Source organism: Phragmites australis, chromosome 6, assembly GCF_958298935.1.
Source record: "Phragmites australis chromosome 6, lpPhrAust1.1, whole genome shotgun sequence".
Classification (NCBI taxonomy): Eukaryota; Viridiplantae; Streptophyta; class Magnoliopsida; order Poales; family Poaceae; genus Phragmites; species Phragmites australis.
The window spans coordinates 45322781-45339519 of record NC_084926.1 but is presented as its reverse complement, the minus strand read 5'-3'; the positions used below and the strand labels follow the sequence as shown (position 1 = coordinate 45339519).

The 16739-nt window shown below is 43.6% G+C and overlaps 3 protein-coding genes across 3 annotated transcripts; all 3 read right to left on the bottom strand.

Annotated features, from left to right (window-relative positions):
* Positions 1-405: 405 nt before the first annotated feature.
* On the bottom strand, positions 406-8749 carry LOC133922878 (WAT1-related protein At3g30340-like). Its single transcript, XM_062368404.1, has 12 exons — positions 8615-8749; positions 8328-8423; positions 8047-8231; positions 7598-7660; positions 7368-7484; positions 6784-7192; positions 5432-5583; positions 2517-2579; positions 2313-2429; positions 1811-2231; positions 1144-1295; positions 406-743 (listed from the first exon to the last, which is right to left on the bottom strand). The coding sequence occupies exons 1-12, from the start codon at positions 8624-8626 to the stop codon at positions 608-610; spliced, it is 1923 nt and encodes a 640-aa protein (XP_062224388.1). The 5' UTR covers positions 8627-8749; the 3' UTR covers positions 406-607.
* A 600-nt stretch (positions 8750-9349) lies between these two features.
* Positions 9350-11310, bottom strand: LOC133922877 (large ribosomal subunit protein uL6). The gene is made up of 3 exons (XM_062368403.1): positions 10716-11310; positions 10022-10144; positions 9350-9619 (listed from the first exon to the last, which is right to left on the bottom strand). Exons 1-3 carry the CDS (start codon positions 11076-11078, stop codon positions 9533-9535), a joined length of 573 nt encoding a protein of 190 aa, XP_062224387.1. The 5' UTR covers positions 11079-11310; the 3' UTR covers positions 9350-9532.
* Positions 11311-11461: 151 nt separating this feature from the next.
* On the bottom strand, positions 11462-14356 carry LOC133922876 (ferredoxin--NADP reductase, leaf isozyme 1, chloroplastic-like). The gene is made up of 7 exons (XM_062368402.1): positions 13834-14356; positions 13302-13435; positions 12658-12736; positions 12438-12529; positions 12221-12298; positions 11832-12129; positions 11462-11725 (listed from the first exon to the last, which is right to left on the bottom strand). Exons 1-7 carry the CDS (start codon positions 14162-14164, stop codon positions 11658-11660), a joined length of 1080 nt encoding a protein of 359 aa, XP_062224386.1. The 5' UTR covers positions 14165-14356; the 3' UTR covers positions 11462-11657.
* Positions 14357-16739: the final 2383 nt, after the last annotated feature.

Genomic DNA, 16739 nt, shown 5'->3' with positions numbered 1-16739 from the left:
AGCGTTGAATGCTTCAACATGCGAGCATCCATGGACCACCACGAGGAAATTTCAACTACATGCTATTTTTGGTACATGTGTTCTTCTTTTTCCAAATTTAGTGAGTAATGTATTTGCATGACAATGACATGGAATAAAGTTCCAAGAGCTAGCAATGCAAGTTTGCGAAATGAGCATCCGTCCATCGATTCTGAATTCTCTTTATCCCTTCTTGCACTAATACTTATATTTACTGATGCCATCATCTTCTTTTCAGCACGCATGCAGCAATATATGGTTTAGAACCCAAGAAAAACTATAATTTTATATATAAGAAATTTTCAAGAAGAGTCTATATATGTCATTTTCATATATTGCAAATCTAAACACCTATAAAGATATATTTTGATAACAGTGTGACTTGATCTTTCCATAATGTAGCTTATATTTTGATAGAAGGGAGCAGTTGCACATGGTGTTCCATTTCCATATACTAGCTGCTAGCTGGGAAAAAATTAGGAGAAAAGATATATTCTGAGATACAGTATTGGATACTGTAAACATATATAGTGTTCCTCTTTCTTTTTTCTTTTTTTTTTGAAACGAACATATAGTGTTCCTTATGATTTCACTGCTTGCTGCTCCGATCCTTGCTGTCGGCCTCTTCGTCCACCTGTTTGTTAGTACAACATACCGAGGCATCCTTCTTCTTTCCCCACAGCAGAAGATAGAGTCCAAATATCATCAGCACGGATCCTAGTACGCTGTCAAACAATAACTTTTGTCACGCATGTAGATGAATACTCAGTGCAACTGAATTGTTTAGACGAAACTTAATTTAAATTGGGCCAGAACATTCCAGTGAGAAACCAGGATATCCATATCTTCTTTTTTTGTGTGGCAATGGCAGGAGTTCTGCCTAAAGGATATCCATATTTAACACTAATATGACAAGAGTGAAACTTAATTTGGTAATGACAATAATCGCTGCATGTAAGAATGAAATGTAAGGTCTTCAGAAATACAGACGGACAGAAATTGAAACTGAAACTATCGTACAGACGGACAGACATGAACTGAACTAGCTTGCTGTAAGGGGTGCTTATTTTTTTCTTTTGCGAGGTAAGGAGTAGGCCAGATGCATTTATAAGAAAAGATTATTACCTGCCAAGATAGAGCTGCTCATGGAGGAAGAAGAAATCAATGATGGCTACAATGATCTGAATGATGGGGATGAAGGCAGCAGTGAAAACTGGACCTCTCTTCTGGACACACCAGGTCATTATCAGGTAGCCCGCTCCAGACGCCATGATTCCCTATACCATATGCAACCAATTATTTGCTGTGTTTCAAAGAGTTATTTTATTTTCTGAGCTTGATTTACTATATATCAACCTGCATAGCCCATACATGGTACATTTCCCTAGAACATCTGCAATTTAGTTTGACGGTCTTGTCTTGTATATCAAGAAAATGATGATGCCTAACACGAAAAGTTAATGTGGATCAGAGGAATTAACAGTTTTGAGCTTACCCTATTGCAGAATTGAGTTATCTGTTAAAAATGGGTTAGTGCAATATACTAAGGACAAAAGTTTCACTAGTATTTCCTAATTTTGGACAAACTGTGCTCAGTACTATGCTACCATTTCTGTGGCACTTAGAGTTCTTGCATTTACCGCTTTCCAAAACCTACTTTGACGTTATTTTGTTAAATAATAGCCATCATGGTGGATCGTGTCATCCATACTGGAGTGTGACTAGTTAGGAATAATAACTGGAACCTTTCTTTTGCCTAAGTAAGTAGTGTAAAGTTCAGATGATATCGTACCGAATACAAGATTGTGATGATCTCCAACTTCCTTGTCACAATCCACATCGATGCGTGCCTCTCCATCGTCACCGTCAGTGCTCCGGCCTGCAGTGTGCTGAGGAAGAACATGAAGGTGGTGCTGGAGTATAGCGCCGGGTACTTCTTTGTCAGCCTGGCTTGCAGCAGCAGCCAGAAGGAGAAGCACATGCAGTTTGCCAGTAATACTACAGTTCCCAGCATCCAGCTCTTCTTGTCGTTATCTTCAGAGGAAGCAGGTGCTGCTGCTGTATGGTGAGCTGAGCTTAGTGCAGCAGCGGTGGTCTGGTGTGTCACGGCCACACCCTTGTAGAGACTCAGTAGCAGCGTGCCTCCGAGCGACGTGAGCGTCCCAAGGATCTTTGCAGCTCCTGCCTTGCTCTTCATGTTGAGTGATTCCTCCCTGAAGCATACATATACATGCACTCTTACTGGGTGTTTCAGACTGAAGGTGACTGATAAAAGTGACTTGATCAGGACGTACCGTAATACTATGGAGATCAGGAAGGTGACGACAGGAGCCAAGTTGGAGAATGTTATGGCGAATGTCGCAGTCGTCAACTTCAGCCCGTAGAAGAAGGTGTACTGCGAGAGCGCAGCACTGCACATCAAGAATAAGAATCATCAGGTATATAAGGTCATTCTCGAAAGGCAAGATATCAGTGACAAGCATATGTCTTTGTTGTACCCAAGCACTGCACTGAAGAAGTGGTAGACAAAGATCTCCAGTGTTAGCTTAGGCCTTGTGTTCCTGAAAAGGTAAGAACAACACAGAGAACAGTACCATACGTTGCAGTTAGCATCAGTTACTTGAAACCACCAAAAAAAATGGTGTTTTCTGACAAGACTAGAGACATGCATGTACCGTTCTTTGAAATAGGCTATCGGTGCAAGGAACACGGTTGCCACCAACTGCCGGAGTGTGATGAGGACCAGGGTGTTGAGCCCTTCTTCGAGCGCCTTCTTGACCAACGCTGTCATCACAGCAGAGATAAGGCTGAAGACCAGCATTCCGATCACTGGTCTCCACTCAATGATATGTTCCATCCCCCACATTATGATTGTGTCAATGTGATGGAAGATGATGGATTGATTTGGCAAAGATCTAGTCATGGACTTATATATAGGCCTGCACTTCCACTTACCGATGTCTCTGAAAAGCGACGGCTCTCATTCATCCGAACAAAAAGCAAATGCTATGAGCATACCTAATTGCTCTCCAGATGAAACTACATATATTCATCTGGAAATCGCAAATTGGGAGACACTCAGGATCAAATTGCAACGCAAATGTGAAACTAAAATATCGTGATTCAGCCCAGCACTAACATTTCTTTTTTTGGTTCCCCAAAGATCTGCGTAAGATGCCAAGAAATTGATGAAAAAGTTTGAGGCACTGAGCTTATTAAATATTCCTGAGAAAAGCTTTAGAAGGCCCCCTCCTGGTTGCACAATCAGCTGGTGTGTATGTGGATTAGTCCTCGCCTACTACAAGAGGTATTGGAGTGCTCACCTGTGTGCGAGTGTGATAGCTATTTTTCCTCACCCACAGGTACTCGTTCTCCAAGTTGCACCGGTATCTGCAGCTGCTAGAACTGTTGGAAGAAATGCAACAAGAGCTGCCGACAGACGATCACACCATGCATGCGTCGTTTGATTAGACAAGACCATACATAAATCTGAGTTTCAGGAGTGAGCAAGGACCTAAAGAATTACTGGCAAAAGCAATATCCTTAAGGTTGATCAGCATCTGCACCTGATGGACAAGTGCACTGCTACTACACAACACAGGACAGGAAAAAAAAAGAAGACATATCGGTACAGAATCATCATTTCAAGCTTGAGCAGCTTGAAAATAAGCGTGCTTTTAGATTTAATTTAATTCTTAGATAAAAACAGATCACAAGCAATCACATAAAGTGCTTTCTAAAAGACTTTCTCCTAGTGTATGATCGCAAGGACGACGAGTTCTGAAGACCTACGTAGCAGAGATGAATAGATAAAACCCTAATTAATTGTCCTTGTGCTATGATTGAACTCTGTTACGTGCCACGATCGGACTCTTAACCGATACAATTTTCGTATGCAACTGTACTGTCCCTTTTCCAAGCAATAAAGAAAATAAAACCACAAAAGAATGTTACACCTACGTAAGCAATTGGACCGAATTTAAGTGAACTATTCACACATATGTCATACGCCTGCGCCCTTCACCTCGGCCACGGCAAGGCAAGTACGCACATGTGTGTTCTCCTTATACATCTACATGTGCTAACTAGTGGGATGGACGATACAACTTTTAAATTGATCTCTCTCCACCTCTACTAGCACACGTGAGATTAAATATCACATTCACTTTGCTTATTGAGCATTTTGAGAATTATCCACAAAATAAACTAGGCCAAGCCCATGATAATTCTAACATGCCTGTGGTCCTGCACAATCAGTGGCAAAATAGGATTAGTATCTGCATTTCGGTTGATGTCGGTAAAGAACTATTGAGGCGTGCTATCGCGATCATTGAGCGCGTAGGTTTATACTGTTAAAAGCTGAAGGCGAGGAAGGCGCAGTTACAATGATATAAAAGCTTGACAGTGAATTATTATTCATGTAAAGGTGTACGTAGTAGTAACGTCGGACATAGATTATAGCAGATGGTAGCAACACTTCAGGTGTTTTTTGGCATTCCAAGGATTAGGACTAACTGCCAAGATTGTCCTTGGTATGCCTCACAAATCACAAGTTTACTTGCTTCTCCTTGTCCTCTTGTTCCAGTCCTTGGGCTGACAAAGCTGTGGGTGCGGCATCCTTGGTCTTCCCCCAGAGAAGAAGGTAGAGGCCTGCAATGACAAGTGCAGCACCAACCGCACTGCAGGGACAAAGAAGAAGAAAGGTGGTGACTTTTGATGTGTCCCACTTTGTTGTTCTTGTTACCAAAGTGCTCGGTCTTGAAATGAATTTGTCTTTTGGCTAATAGTTGTTTACACTTGGAAGCTTTGAGCAATATGTCAATTCTTAGTCCGTCCATTGTCGATGCTAGTTGACAGTGCAATGATTTCTATTCCAGTAAAAAATTTTGTGCCCTTGTCACCAGATGAGATCTATCCTTGATCTTTTTTCCAGACTAAGGGCTCGTTTGGCAGGGCTCCAGATTCTCCCAGAAACGTTTCGGTTTCAGATTCTCCCTGAAAACGTTTCTCTGGTCACCCTCAATTTTCTGAAAACGTTTGGCAGGGATTCTGGATTCGGATTCTTGAAGAAAAATGACCTGAGTGATTCTAGAAACGGGTGAAACACCATTTTAGATGATTCTCCTCGTAGTGTTAAAAATGAGAAACGTTTCAGGTGATTCAAGGTGAAACGTTTCACGTTTTGGTGCGTTTGGTAGGGATTCTAGAGAATCACCAGAGAATCTGAAACGTTTCTTGCAACCAAACGGGGCCTAAATCATGACGTGTTATGAAAAGCTATCAAGTGTATGTGTGAATACCAACAATATCAAAGTTGTTTGGCTAATTGTGCATATTTACCATCGCTACAGAGACAGTTGTCTTTTAATGAAGTAAAAGAGGCAATGGGTAAAGGAGGGGTGGCGATAGCTACCTTCCAAGGTAAAGTTGTTCATGGAGGATGAATAGGTCGATGACGGCAGCCATGATTTGGATGAGAGGCATGAAGCCTGCTGCGAACACCGGCCCTCTCTTGTGGATGCACCAGGTCATCAGCACATAGCCTATCCCTGAGACTCCCACTCCCTGTAGAGAGCAAAGAAAGTTTCAGTGGAATCCCAGCACGCTAGCTGCGCCAGGATCTGAATTAGTCTACTTGATAATCATTCCCTGCTACTGAAACAGAAGCAATGCCATTTCTGAGGTCCAGAGAGAGTTGGACGCTACTACAGTACTGTGTCCAAAGAAAGAGTAAAATTTAAAAAGCTACAACTATTTTGACATATATTGTAGAAAAAAAATCTACAATTATTTTTTGCAACACGTATCAAAATAGTTGTAGGTTTTTTATATACGCACTAAAAGTTATATATTTTTTAATATATATCAAAATAGTTGTAGATTTTTAAATTTTACTCTGAAAGAAAATTCCTTGTGAACTAGGTTTGCTTACAGCAATAATCCATTTCAGCTAAATAAAAGTAGTTCATCAACATACATAGCATGTGATAGTAGTTATTAAGCTGTATATACCAAATAATTCATTTAAAAGTCTAAGCTGATGAGTAAAAATCACTCTCTCTCACATGAAGACTCCTTCAAATTTCAGACATGGAAATATGAGTCAGTTGTAATTTTTTATTTAATTATGTCCGTCAGAACTCAAACTCAAACATCTAATCCTGATACCATATTAAACTTTATGCATCAATCAACACACCCGGAAATCTAATATGATAAGAAAATATGGAGAATTCGCTTAGACAGTAGTATTCTACTTTGGAATTAAAAAAAAAAAGAATTTTCCATTCGATACTCATCTACTTCTAGTTCGACTTTCTGACCTCCCGTAGACAGAGAGAGAGAGGGGCAGGGCGGCCCCTCCGCCGACCGCCGCAGCGCAGTCCCGCAAAAGGCATCGCTTCCCGGAGCCACTGAGGCGGCGACGGCCATGAATTGGAGGTCGTTTTAGGGTGGCTGCAGTATCTGCTCGGTCTGTCGACCAGTTACGGAGTGGCTGCGCTTCCAATTGCCAATTTCAATTTTCAGACAGAGTCAGAGCGAGTCACATGTTGACCTGGTCGGTCAGCTCAATATTTTCTGGACCCTTGCCTGATAGTAAATAAAATCGCTACGGAAAATTTAAAATTCGATACATGAAAAAAAATAAAATTTGGACGGCAAAGTAGTAAGCTTTAAGCCTAGGATGTATCAAAACTTGAGCTGCAAATCATGACAACTAATAAAACCATTTAATACTGCCGAGCTGGACGGAGGTTATCTTACTGCGAAAATCACAGCTGTGATCTGCACGCTTCCTCGGAGCACCCACACGGAGAGGCGCCTCTGGGTCGTCAGCGCCAGCGCCGCCGCCTGCAGCGAGCTGAACAGCGCCATGAACGCCGTGCTGGAGACCACGGCGGGGTACTTCTTGGTGAGCTTCCCCTGGAGCAGCATCCAGAAGGAGAAGGTGACGCAGTTGGTCAGCAGCAGCGCCGAACCGAGCATCCACCTCCGCTTGCTGATGACGCCATTCCCACCGTGCTCCTGGGCTGAAGATGGCGATGACGATGCTGCTGTGTGGGTCAGGGCGGCGCCCTTGTAGAGGCTCAGCAGCGTCGCACCACCGACCGATACCAGTGTTCCAATGATCTTTGCCAGCCCTGCCTTGCTCCTCACATCTGCTGTCTCCAACCTATCGATTACATTTACAAAATTCAAAGACTTTCAGTTCAGGAAAGAAGAACTTGGAAAATTGATTAGAAAATCTAGCCTGACTGCTTTAGTCTGACAATATTTTACTTGTTGATGAACAATTATTGACGAATAATAATGAAACACCAAGATTTTAAGGAGAACAAGAAATCGACCGGAGAGGGACAGCGATCAAGAAGGTGAACACCGGAGTCATGTTGGAGAATGTTGCAGTCAGTGTTGCAGTGGTGTAGCTCAACCCCAGGAAGAACAGGTACTGAGCTAACAGTGCCCTATAATTATATACACATCCAGACCAAAAGAAAACAACTTCAATCAGAAATTCAGAATGCTCTAAAGTTGCTCTGTTCTTTGCATTGCACTTAACTAGATCCAGCGAGTCTACCCGAGTAACGCGCTCATGAAAAAGTAGGCGAAGATCTCCTTTGTGAATCTTGGCCTTGCATTCCTGGAATCAAGTTAAATAAAACATCGAGCAGGAGACAACTTGTTACTGACGGATTTCCAGATGCTGAAAGACAGACAGTGATTTTTATGGACACATTTCGAAGTTGAAGCATCAAGGAAGACAGACACACTTTTCAAGTTGCAACAAAAATCATATGTTACACAGCTTCAATTTAGCAGCAGCTTCTCCGATGAATCGAGAAGCTACTGAAAATAATTTAGCAAAAAAATTCAGTTAAATTGAGGAGCTACTGAAAATATCACGATTCACGAAACAACATATCATCGTAGAATGTTTAGCATTCTGACGTGTCACTGGAGATGCTTATGATGTAACCCTAAAGAAATATCCATCAACCTTTTCTTTCTCAATTCTCACAAGCCTACCTTTCTTTGAAGTAGGCAATTGGTGCCAGGAAGACCGCTGCGACGAATTGGCGCAGTGCGATAAGAACAACATGATTCAGCCCATCAGCCAGCGCCTTCTTGATCATCGCAGTCATGATGGCAAAGAGCGCATCAAAGGCCAGCATTGCGAGCATCGGCTTGAGCGTCTCCATCCACCCCATTCTCTGCAATGCAAGCCTACAGGTGTGAGTGACAAGGCTAGCATACAAACATTTTGATACTAACTAGCTTATATACATAAAAGCATATGTACATTTTACCTCCAGGTGATGTATTTGATTACTGGAACATTTTGATTCGTTATCAGGATCCACTGGAGGAGGAGGGTAGACGGCACAGCAGCCTCCTGACATGACCTGACCTTCGATGAATTGGGGAATGGTACAAATTAAAGTGCATGACAAATGGTGCCTAGTGGCATTCAGATGTTGGAATAAGAACAAGGGCACTAAAGGATAATTGAGAGCACCAGATGCTGTGTAACAAATTTATATGCTGGTCAAATGAAATAGTTGTCCCCTTAAGAAAAAATGAAATAGTTGTTCACCTTTTTCGCCATTGCTGAGGCGCACGCATGCAGCTGCTGCCTTTAAGTACCATCATCAGGTTCTCGGCATTCCTGCAGGCAGCAGCCAGGGGAATGCATGGGAGTATAAAGATGCAAATGGTCAAGGGAATCACTGTGATAGAAGCTTAGCTTACATTGTTTCTGTTTCCCAGACGTATCTGTCTGGAACTCTACGTGACGTGCGTGTTCCTGCTGCTGACGAACAAGGCATCTACCCTCCTAATCTCGTATCGTCCCAGCAGTACGTCCATGCATACAAAGCACAGGAAATCTGGCTATGGCACCTGGAACGATGGTATATGAACCTTTTGCTCATTTCGTTCCACTTCATATCGGTTCGGTGCTCGATTTGAGATTTTGTCCTCTGTTGATCCAAGGCACATTTTATCTTCTGCTCCGTGTCCATCCATTAATCCATTTACCAGAGCCTGTCGTGAGCAAGGCATCAGCCATCAGCTAAGGTATAAATTCTCTGCAGGAAAGCAGATTGGATTTTTGGTTTTAACTACAGACCATCCATGTCGATTGCCAGCAGAATGTATGAATTGCTGCGTAGACATACAAGTCCACATCACCAAAGATAATCATTCACTGTAAATATACTCCCATTTTGATTTTACAATAAAATAAAATCACACGGACAATGAGACAAACAGTCAAACATCAATGTCTTCCAGCCAGGGAAGGTAGACATAGGGATGGTAAACACAGAAATATTCTCACAAAAAATACTGATAGCATAGGACCACCTCCAATTCCATAACATCCTAAACAGTACAAAATTTCAGTACCCAACGAACTTGTGAAGTTCTAGTTTGCTCAAAAACAAGATACAAAAAGGTTGATCTCAACTCTCTCAAACACAGCTTTTGCTAGCAGCTAGGAGGAGAATGCAGCTCACTGCTCATCAGAGATGCGGCCCTTGTCACTCACATAGATACCATCCAAGAACTTCCTGATATCCTTGTTCTTGACGTGGCATTTCTGTATAAAAGAGAAACAGGAACTTGGTTTACGATGAAAGTGCTTGTCACAAAAGGGTAAACATCATCCAAGAAAATATGATTGATCATGTCAAGTTATTAGATTGAATTATACACTTAGTTTTCATGTAGGACTGAAATATTAACTACGATAAACATGCACAAACTCAACCGCAATTGTGGAAAATACATGGTACGAAATCAACATTCAGAGGAGCAATATCATGCTGAAGTTGATATATGGAGATGGAATGTCCCACTCCATTATGGAGTGGAGTTCTAAATTATCAAATCTTTACAATATGATAAGGAGTGAGTAGCTGAAGGTTCACAGGTCAAAGGCTAAAACATGGTGTACACTCATACAATGCAGTAAAAGAAACAGTGATCCAAGGACTCTAACCTGGTTTATGAGAGCAGCAGAGCGAGAGACAAGCTCAATATCATTGCCATCAAGAACGAGCTCATCCTTGACCTTCTCAGAACGCAAAATCGTCACACCTTCAAGCATATCAACCTTCCTCACCTATGCAAGGAAACAAAGAATCTCAAAACATTTCATTCCAATCATACAATTGCATGATATGAAAGCTACACGTCACACCTAGGAGAAACGCCACAGATAAAAACACATAGAGCAAGGCACAAAGATACAATGCCATAGCAGAAGAGAGATTTTATTGTAGAGCTCATGCACAAGAATCTAAAGAATGCAACTAGGTCACAAATTGGAGCATGCAGTATGTCAGGAGGTGCTCTATCAATCGTCATAGACAGTTAGGTACCATAACACCGGCAGTGATTCACATTATGTTGTACAGCATCAGCATTATCAGTAATCTCCCTATTCTGTTAAGCCTACAAGCAGTCTAAGCATTAGCTAGCATTAATTTGGATCAGCAAATTCAAACCCTCGTGAATTCATCAGGTCCATCGCAAAGAGAGATGATACTGCGCACATTTCAACACTTAACAAGTCGTACCGCGTAAAAAATGCAGTCTTTAACTAGTCAAATCGCCCCCTGCCCCCCCCCCCCCCCCCCAAAAAAAAGAAGGGAAGAAGAAGACGAAGGATGGTACAGGACGGACGGTTTTACCTTCTTCTCTCCAAGGAAGTTTCTGATCTCAATGGCGGTGCTGCTGTTGGTGATGGAGGCGTTGATTGGGAAGTGGGCGTAGACGAAGCGCATCTTGTAGCGGTAGCCCTTGGTGACGCCGGTGATGAGGTTCTGGACGTGGGAGATGGCGGTGCGGATGGCGGCCATGGTGCGGCGGGTGCCGAACCAGGCGTCGACCTTGAGCTTGCGCCCATTCTCCTGGAGCTGGAAGTCGAGGTTGAGGTGCTTGAAGTTGCGGGTCAGCTTCCCGCGCGGCCCCTCCACCGTCACCACCTTCGCCGCCACCTTCACCGTCACCCCCTCGGGGATATCCATCGTCTCCGAAGCCAGGATCGTCTTCATCTTCGCCGGTGGCTGTGCCTGTGCGAGAGGAGGAGGTGCGGCGGCGGGGGAGAGGAGGGCGCGAAAGAGACGAGTTCAGTTTTTATACAGGCGGCGGCGTTAGGGTTCTCTCTCTTCCTGTTCCTGGCTTTTGTGACCTGCGAAAGGAGAAGAGAAGAAGGGTGGGTGGTCCTGGGCTGGGTTGGGCTGGGCTATAAGTGGGCCACTATTGGGCCCAATGTTTGACTTGTGCCTTCCGTTTGCAGCCCAACTATTGACTCGTAAATCCATCTTTATTATCGTCTTAGAAAAGAACATTAGAAAGCCTCATGAAAGAAGAGAAATCCATAAGGGATGAGTGAAGAGAGAGTCTCGACCGATGACCGTAAAATGACATTTAAGTATGTACAATGATTTGATTTGTTTGATTTTATTTGATTTGATTTGAGCCCAGTTCACTTGAGCTGAGGATGCATGCTGCTGGTGCATCTGATGATGAATAGATTGGATACAAGAGGCAGGCAGGTTGAGCTTGCACAACAAAAACAAAATCCCTGTGCAAGATGACTAGTATAGTGTGCCGACGCATGGACGATTCCATCAGTAGACTTCGACGTTCCATTGCTCACCCTTCTTCAGCTGCTTCTTGTACTCAAACCAGTCAATCCCTGAATGATATATTAACCACACAATGCAAGCTTCTTCGATCAGTTACTTGTTGCATGATAACTCAAGGGAGAAGAAGAAGAGGAGGAGGAGGAGGACTAAACGTACCGTCTTTGGCTGCGAGGTCGACCATGATGTCGTCGATGCCCTTCTCCATGCCCTTGAGCCCGCACATGTAGACGTAGGTGTTGTCCTTCTTGAGCAGCTGCCACAGCTCCTCCTTGTACTCCGCCATCCGCGTCTGGATGTACATCTTCTCCCCCGCCGCGTTCGTCTGCTCTCGGCTCACTGCGAAGTCCAGCCGGAAGTTCTCCGGCGCCATCTCCTTCATCTTCTCCAGCTCCTCCTTGTAGAGCAGAGTGCTACTTGTAGGAACTCCCAGGAAGAGCCATGCCAGACCGTTGAACTGCACAGGACATCATGATATATACTAGTCCGTCCCATTGTTCGTCAACACAAGTCCATCTTTCTGTATTTTGGTTAGAATTATATCCTACCTTGTAGTCCTCGTGCTCCTCGAAGAACATCTTCCACAAGAATGAGCGGAACGGAGCGATTCCGGTACCTGTGGCAAGCTGCCAAGTACCCAAAACAACACAGATGCATGACATGAGATGTTCGTTTCTGGTCAGTGTTGCAGGGATCATGAATTGGTGACGCATCAGACAGCTAAACAAACAAATTAAACATTCCATTCACGCCTTAATGACTCACCATAACGATAGTGGCATTGGGGTCCTTGGGCATGAGCATCTCCTTACCAACTGGTCCTGTGATCTTCACTTCAGAGCCTGCCTTCAGGTCACCTGCAGCATTACATTTCCATTTCCACAGCAGAGGATTATTGAATACTCAACTGTTTGCCTCATAATCTGAAAGACTTGGCAATTCTCGAATTATTGTACAGGAACAGAAATTCGAAAAGAATACTGACATAGGAAGTTCGAGCAGACTCCTTTGACGATCTCCCCTTGATCATTTGTGTAAACCAGCCTCTTCACGCAAAGCGACACCTGCCGATTAAAATTTTAAGGGAATTGCTATCCTTTAAGTGCCTTTTTTTTTGCATCTTTTCAGTGGACGAATCTCATCCATCGGATCAGAATCCACCAACCGTTGAATCTTCTTCCTTCTGACAGTATTTCTTTCGGCACAAGTTTCTTCTTCCGTCTCGTCCCATCGCTCACCCCTACCCCACCCGCTTCCTGCTGTCTCCGACGGCTCACCCGCCCCTTAAGCCACCCATGGCTCCAATGACGCCACCACCGCTTCGCCGCATCACCACACCATCACCCACCACCAGTCCCGCTACCTCCCTAAGCATCCCTCTAAACCCAACCCCGGGTGAATCCATCATGAACACTAACCCTCCTCCCCTAACCTCATCATCGCATATTCTTCTTCAGCGAGTGTTCACATCGTCGATTGTGAATCGTTTGAGATTTAAGTCGTCTGATCATTAGGAAGTGTGACAAATTGAAGTACCAATAATTTTACGGCGATCTTTCACAATAAAGCTTTTGTTTTTGTTGTTGTAACGGCAATGAAACAGATGAAAGAAATCGAGAATGAACTCACCGTCTTGGAGTCACCGAAATCTCCGAGGGCGCTGCTGGCGATGGAGTAGAGCCTGAGCTTGTGTGGCTTGCCGTTCTTGTCGACACCGTCAGCGATCACGCCAATGGACTGCCCTTCTCTGTACGGGAGCTTCCCTGCAGAACACAGCAAGATCACGAGGTTCAAACATGCACGGTGTTCCCGTCTACAATTACACAGTGGGGTGAACACCTATTCTTTATTTATTTTTTTAAAAAAAAGAAGGGGCAGAAGCGCTGCCATTCATTAAAGAAGAAAGAAGTTTAGAACTACATGAACATCTGAAATAAAAAAACTTTGGGTGGCACTTGATGCTGATAGAAAATTAACGACCTTTGCAATTGCAACTGGCTAGGGTAATCGATATTTCAAACTCCGACGACCAGCTAGCCCACATGAAACGATGGAATTTGCGCGCCAAAAGTCGTTTGTAGCTAGCTTGTGCTGTGATGGTCCATGATATGCATCGATCGACAAGGCCAGAGATTATCCGCATGCTGACTGATATGCATACCTTCGGTGCTGAAGACCATGTGCCATGTCTCCCCGGGCGCGTCGTCGCCGGTGATCCTGGTGTTGAGCAGGCACCTGCCCACGTACGGCTCCTTGGGCCTGTACGTGTTGGTCGCCACCCCTTCGTCCTGCTTCTTGGAGATCTTCTCCTTCTTCACCGGCGCCGGCGCCGCCTCGGTCGTCTCCGTCGTCGAAACTTGCACCCGTACCGCCCGGGCATTGCGCGCGGCCACGCGCGGGTAAGCCAGGAAGTGGCTGCATGACGGGGACGGTGCAGCAGCCTTGGCAGGGGAGGAGGATAGCGACACGGCCGCGGCGGTGACGGCGGCCATGGCGGCGGCTGGCAAGCTATATGCAGCAAGGTACGTGGCTGTGCGTGCCGAGAGGTGGAGGGAGGAGAGAGAGACTGTGGAGAATGGAGGTGAGGTGTTGAAGAGAAGGAAGGAAAGCTAGAGGAGAGGAGAGGAGAGGAGAGAAAGGAGAGGATTGGGTTGCGGTGCGGCGCGGAGTGATCGAGTGGAAGGGAAACGAGATGAGGAGCAAGTGGACAGTGGTGCACTCCCCCCTCCATCCTACACCACACCCCAACTGCTACAATCTACCGTTTTCAGTCTCCTAGGCTGGCTTGTACCGTTAATCAATAAGATCGTGCCATGTGGAAAAAAAAGGCAAACGGTTTGTTTTTATTCTGATTATCAATTCTAACTTTAAGAAGAAAAAAAGTTAATTCTTACCGTCCATAAGGTATGTTATACTATAAAATCTTATAATCCATAATATAATAAAAAGAACCTTTCACAAATTCTACAAACTGTATTAAATTATCATAATTTCAAACTAAAACAAATAGACCCTACAAAGGTGGGCCAATTCTGCACCTGCCTTACATGATTAGCTCCTACACAAATTTCAGAGCATGTTTGCTTGGATCGAGATTTTTCTAAAAGGTGCTTTTAAAAACTACCGCTGAATAGCTGCTTATAGAAAAATTATTTTTGAATTGGGTTTTGATGCGGATAAAATATACTCCATCTGATTACAAATGTAGGTCGTTTTAGCCTCCTCAACTATTCTCTAAATATAAGTCATTCTCAAGCTTCTATGTATTTTTTCTCTTTTGTTCATATCTTATTCTTGTTTAATAAATACTACCATTCTCACAAATGAATGAGTTATCTTTTTCAATGCAGAATAAATAAAGGGCAACAAGATCATTTGATCTACTTTCTTAATCCTTGTGTACAAATCTAAAACGATCTATATTTATAATCGGAGGAAGTATAATATATGTAGTACCTCTCAAAACATTATCTCTCGGAAGCTATAAAAGCTCCTCCAAATCAGTTTCTAGCTTTTAGTAATAATAATAGTATTTACTTCTTAGAAACTATTTTTAGAAACAGACTATTTAATCTAACTTTCTACTTTTGAGTAATAAAAGCCAACAGAAACTTAATCAAACATAGTCACAATGCTGCCTAGGGAAATCAAAACTAAAAAGTGACAACCGGGGATCACAATTCCACATCGTCAACCACTTAAATGTTACTCACTCCGTTCTTTTTTATTATGACGTTTTGACTTGTTACTGTCTCCAAGAAGCGACTTTACCACTGGTTTTTCTAACTTTATTCAAATATAAAATTATACTTTTATGAATGTGTTTCTAGAGACAAATCTAGTAATACAATTTTCACATAGTGAATCCTTGGTAGTTTTAAATATATTGGTGGTCAATTTTTTTGATGGCGCATATTCTAGGACTACCACCAATATTTTTTGGTCCCTTGCCGTGGTCTGTGACGAACCTGCGCGGTGATGGGCGATCGGGGCTCACTCAGACTGAAGATCAGACAGAGAACAAACAGAGAATGCGATCAGGAAGAGGATTTGGGTAATGAGAGAGAGAGAGAGAGAGAGAGAGAGAGAGAGAGAGCCGGGATTCGGGCACGAGAGCTGGAATGGCCTCGCCTGTTTACTGTGTAAAACAGTGATGTCCTCAACAGTGTCGCGCCCTTGGCTTATATTAACGCCAGTTTGCACCTCTTACAACGCACATCACAAGACAATGTATTTATCACACGAAAATGAGGGAAATGGACTGTGGAGCTCATTAGGCCCAATTCCCGCCTCTACCTCTTGCAATAATGCCGTGGGCCTTCTCTGCATGCATGCAGCTAGCTTTTTTAATCAGCAGCATTGCTCTAGCTTTTTTCTTCATCTTCTTCAGCTCTAGCGGCCTCCTCCGCCACCCCACTATTGACCCGCCACCACTCTGCCTTTCCAGCCCAACTGAAAACACGGTGAGCTGTGTGCCGCCACTGACCGCTTTTCGATTGTTGTTGTGGTCATCCATCTGTGCCTCAGATGGGATCACGTGCTTGCGATGACGCCATTGCTACCCTCCGCTGGCCATGGTTCGCCGTCGTTCACCGCCAGCGAGCTCAGCCAGTGTCACCGCCGTGTGCTCGCCACTGTGCGAGCCGGTCGTGGGGTCGTTTTTGACCGAAGTCAAGTGCCCGGCCCCACTTCCATGTCTGAGGCTAGCTCAAGCCCAGGTGCAAAAGGTATTTAGGCACTTTCTAATTCAGTTAATCTAGAAAGTGCGAAATTGATTTATTGTTCAACTATCAAATTGGCTGAAACTTGTAAAATACATAAAAAAAAAAATATAATTCCAAAAATAGTGAAACTAATTTCGTTAAACTTTTTATAATTTCCCTGTTCGTTAAAAATACCCACCGTCATGTTAAGAATAATCAATTCTCTAATTAGGTTTACACTTTGAGCTAAGCTTAAACCATCTAGGAAATTGATAAATCAATTAGCAATAATCCAAATTAAGAGAAATTCTTTATGCTATCAATCCAAGACATGATGCATTGCATCTCCACGGTTGTCATACAC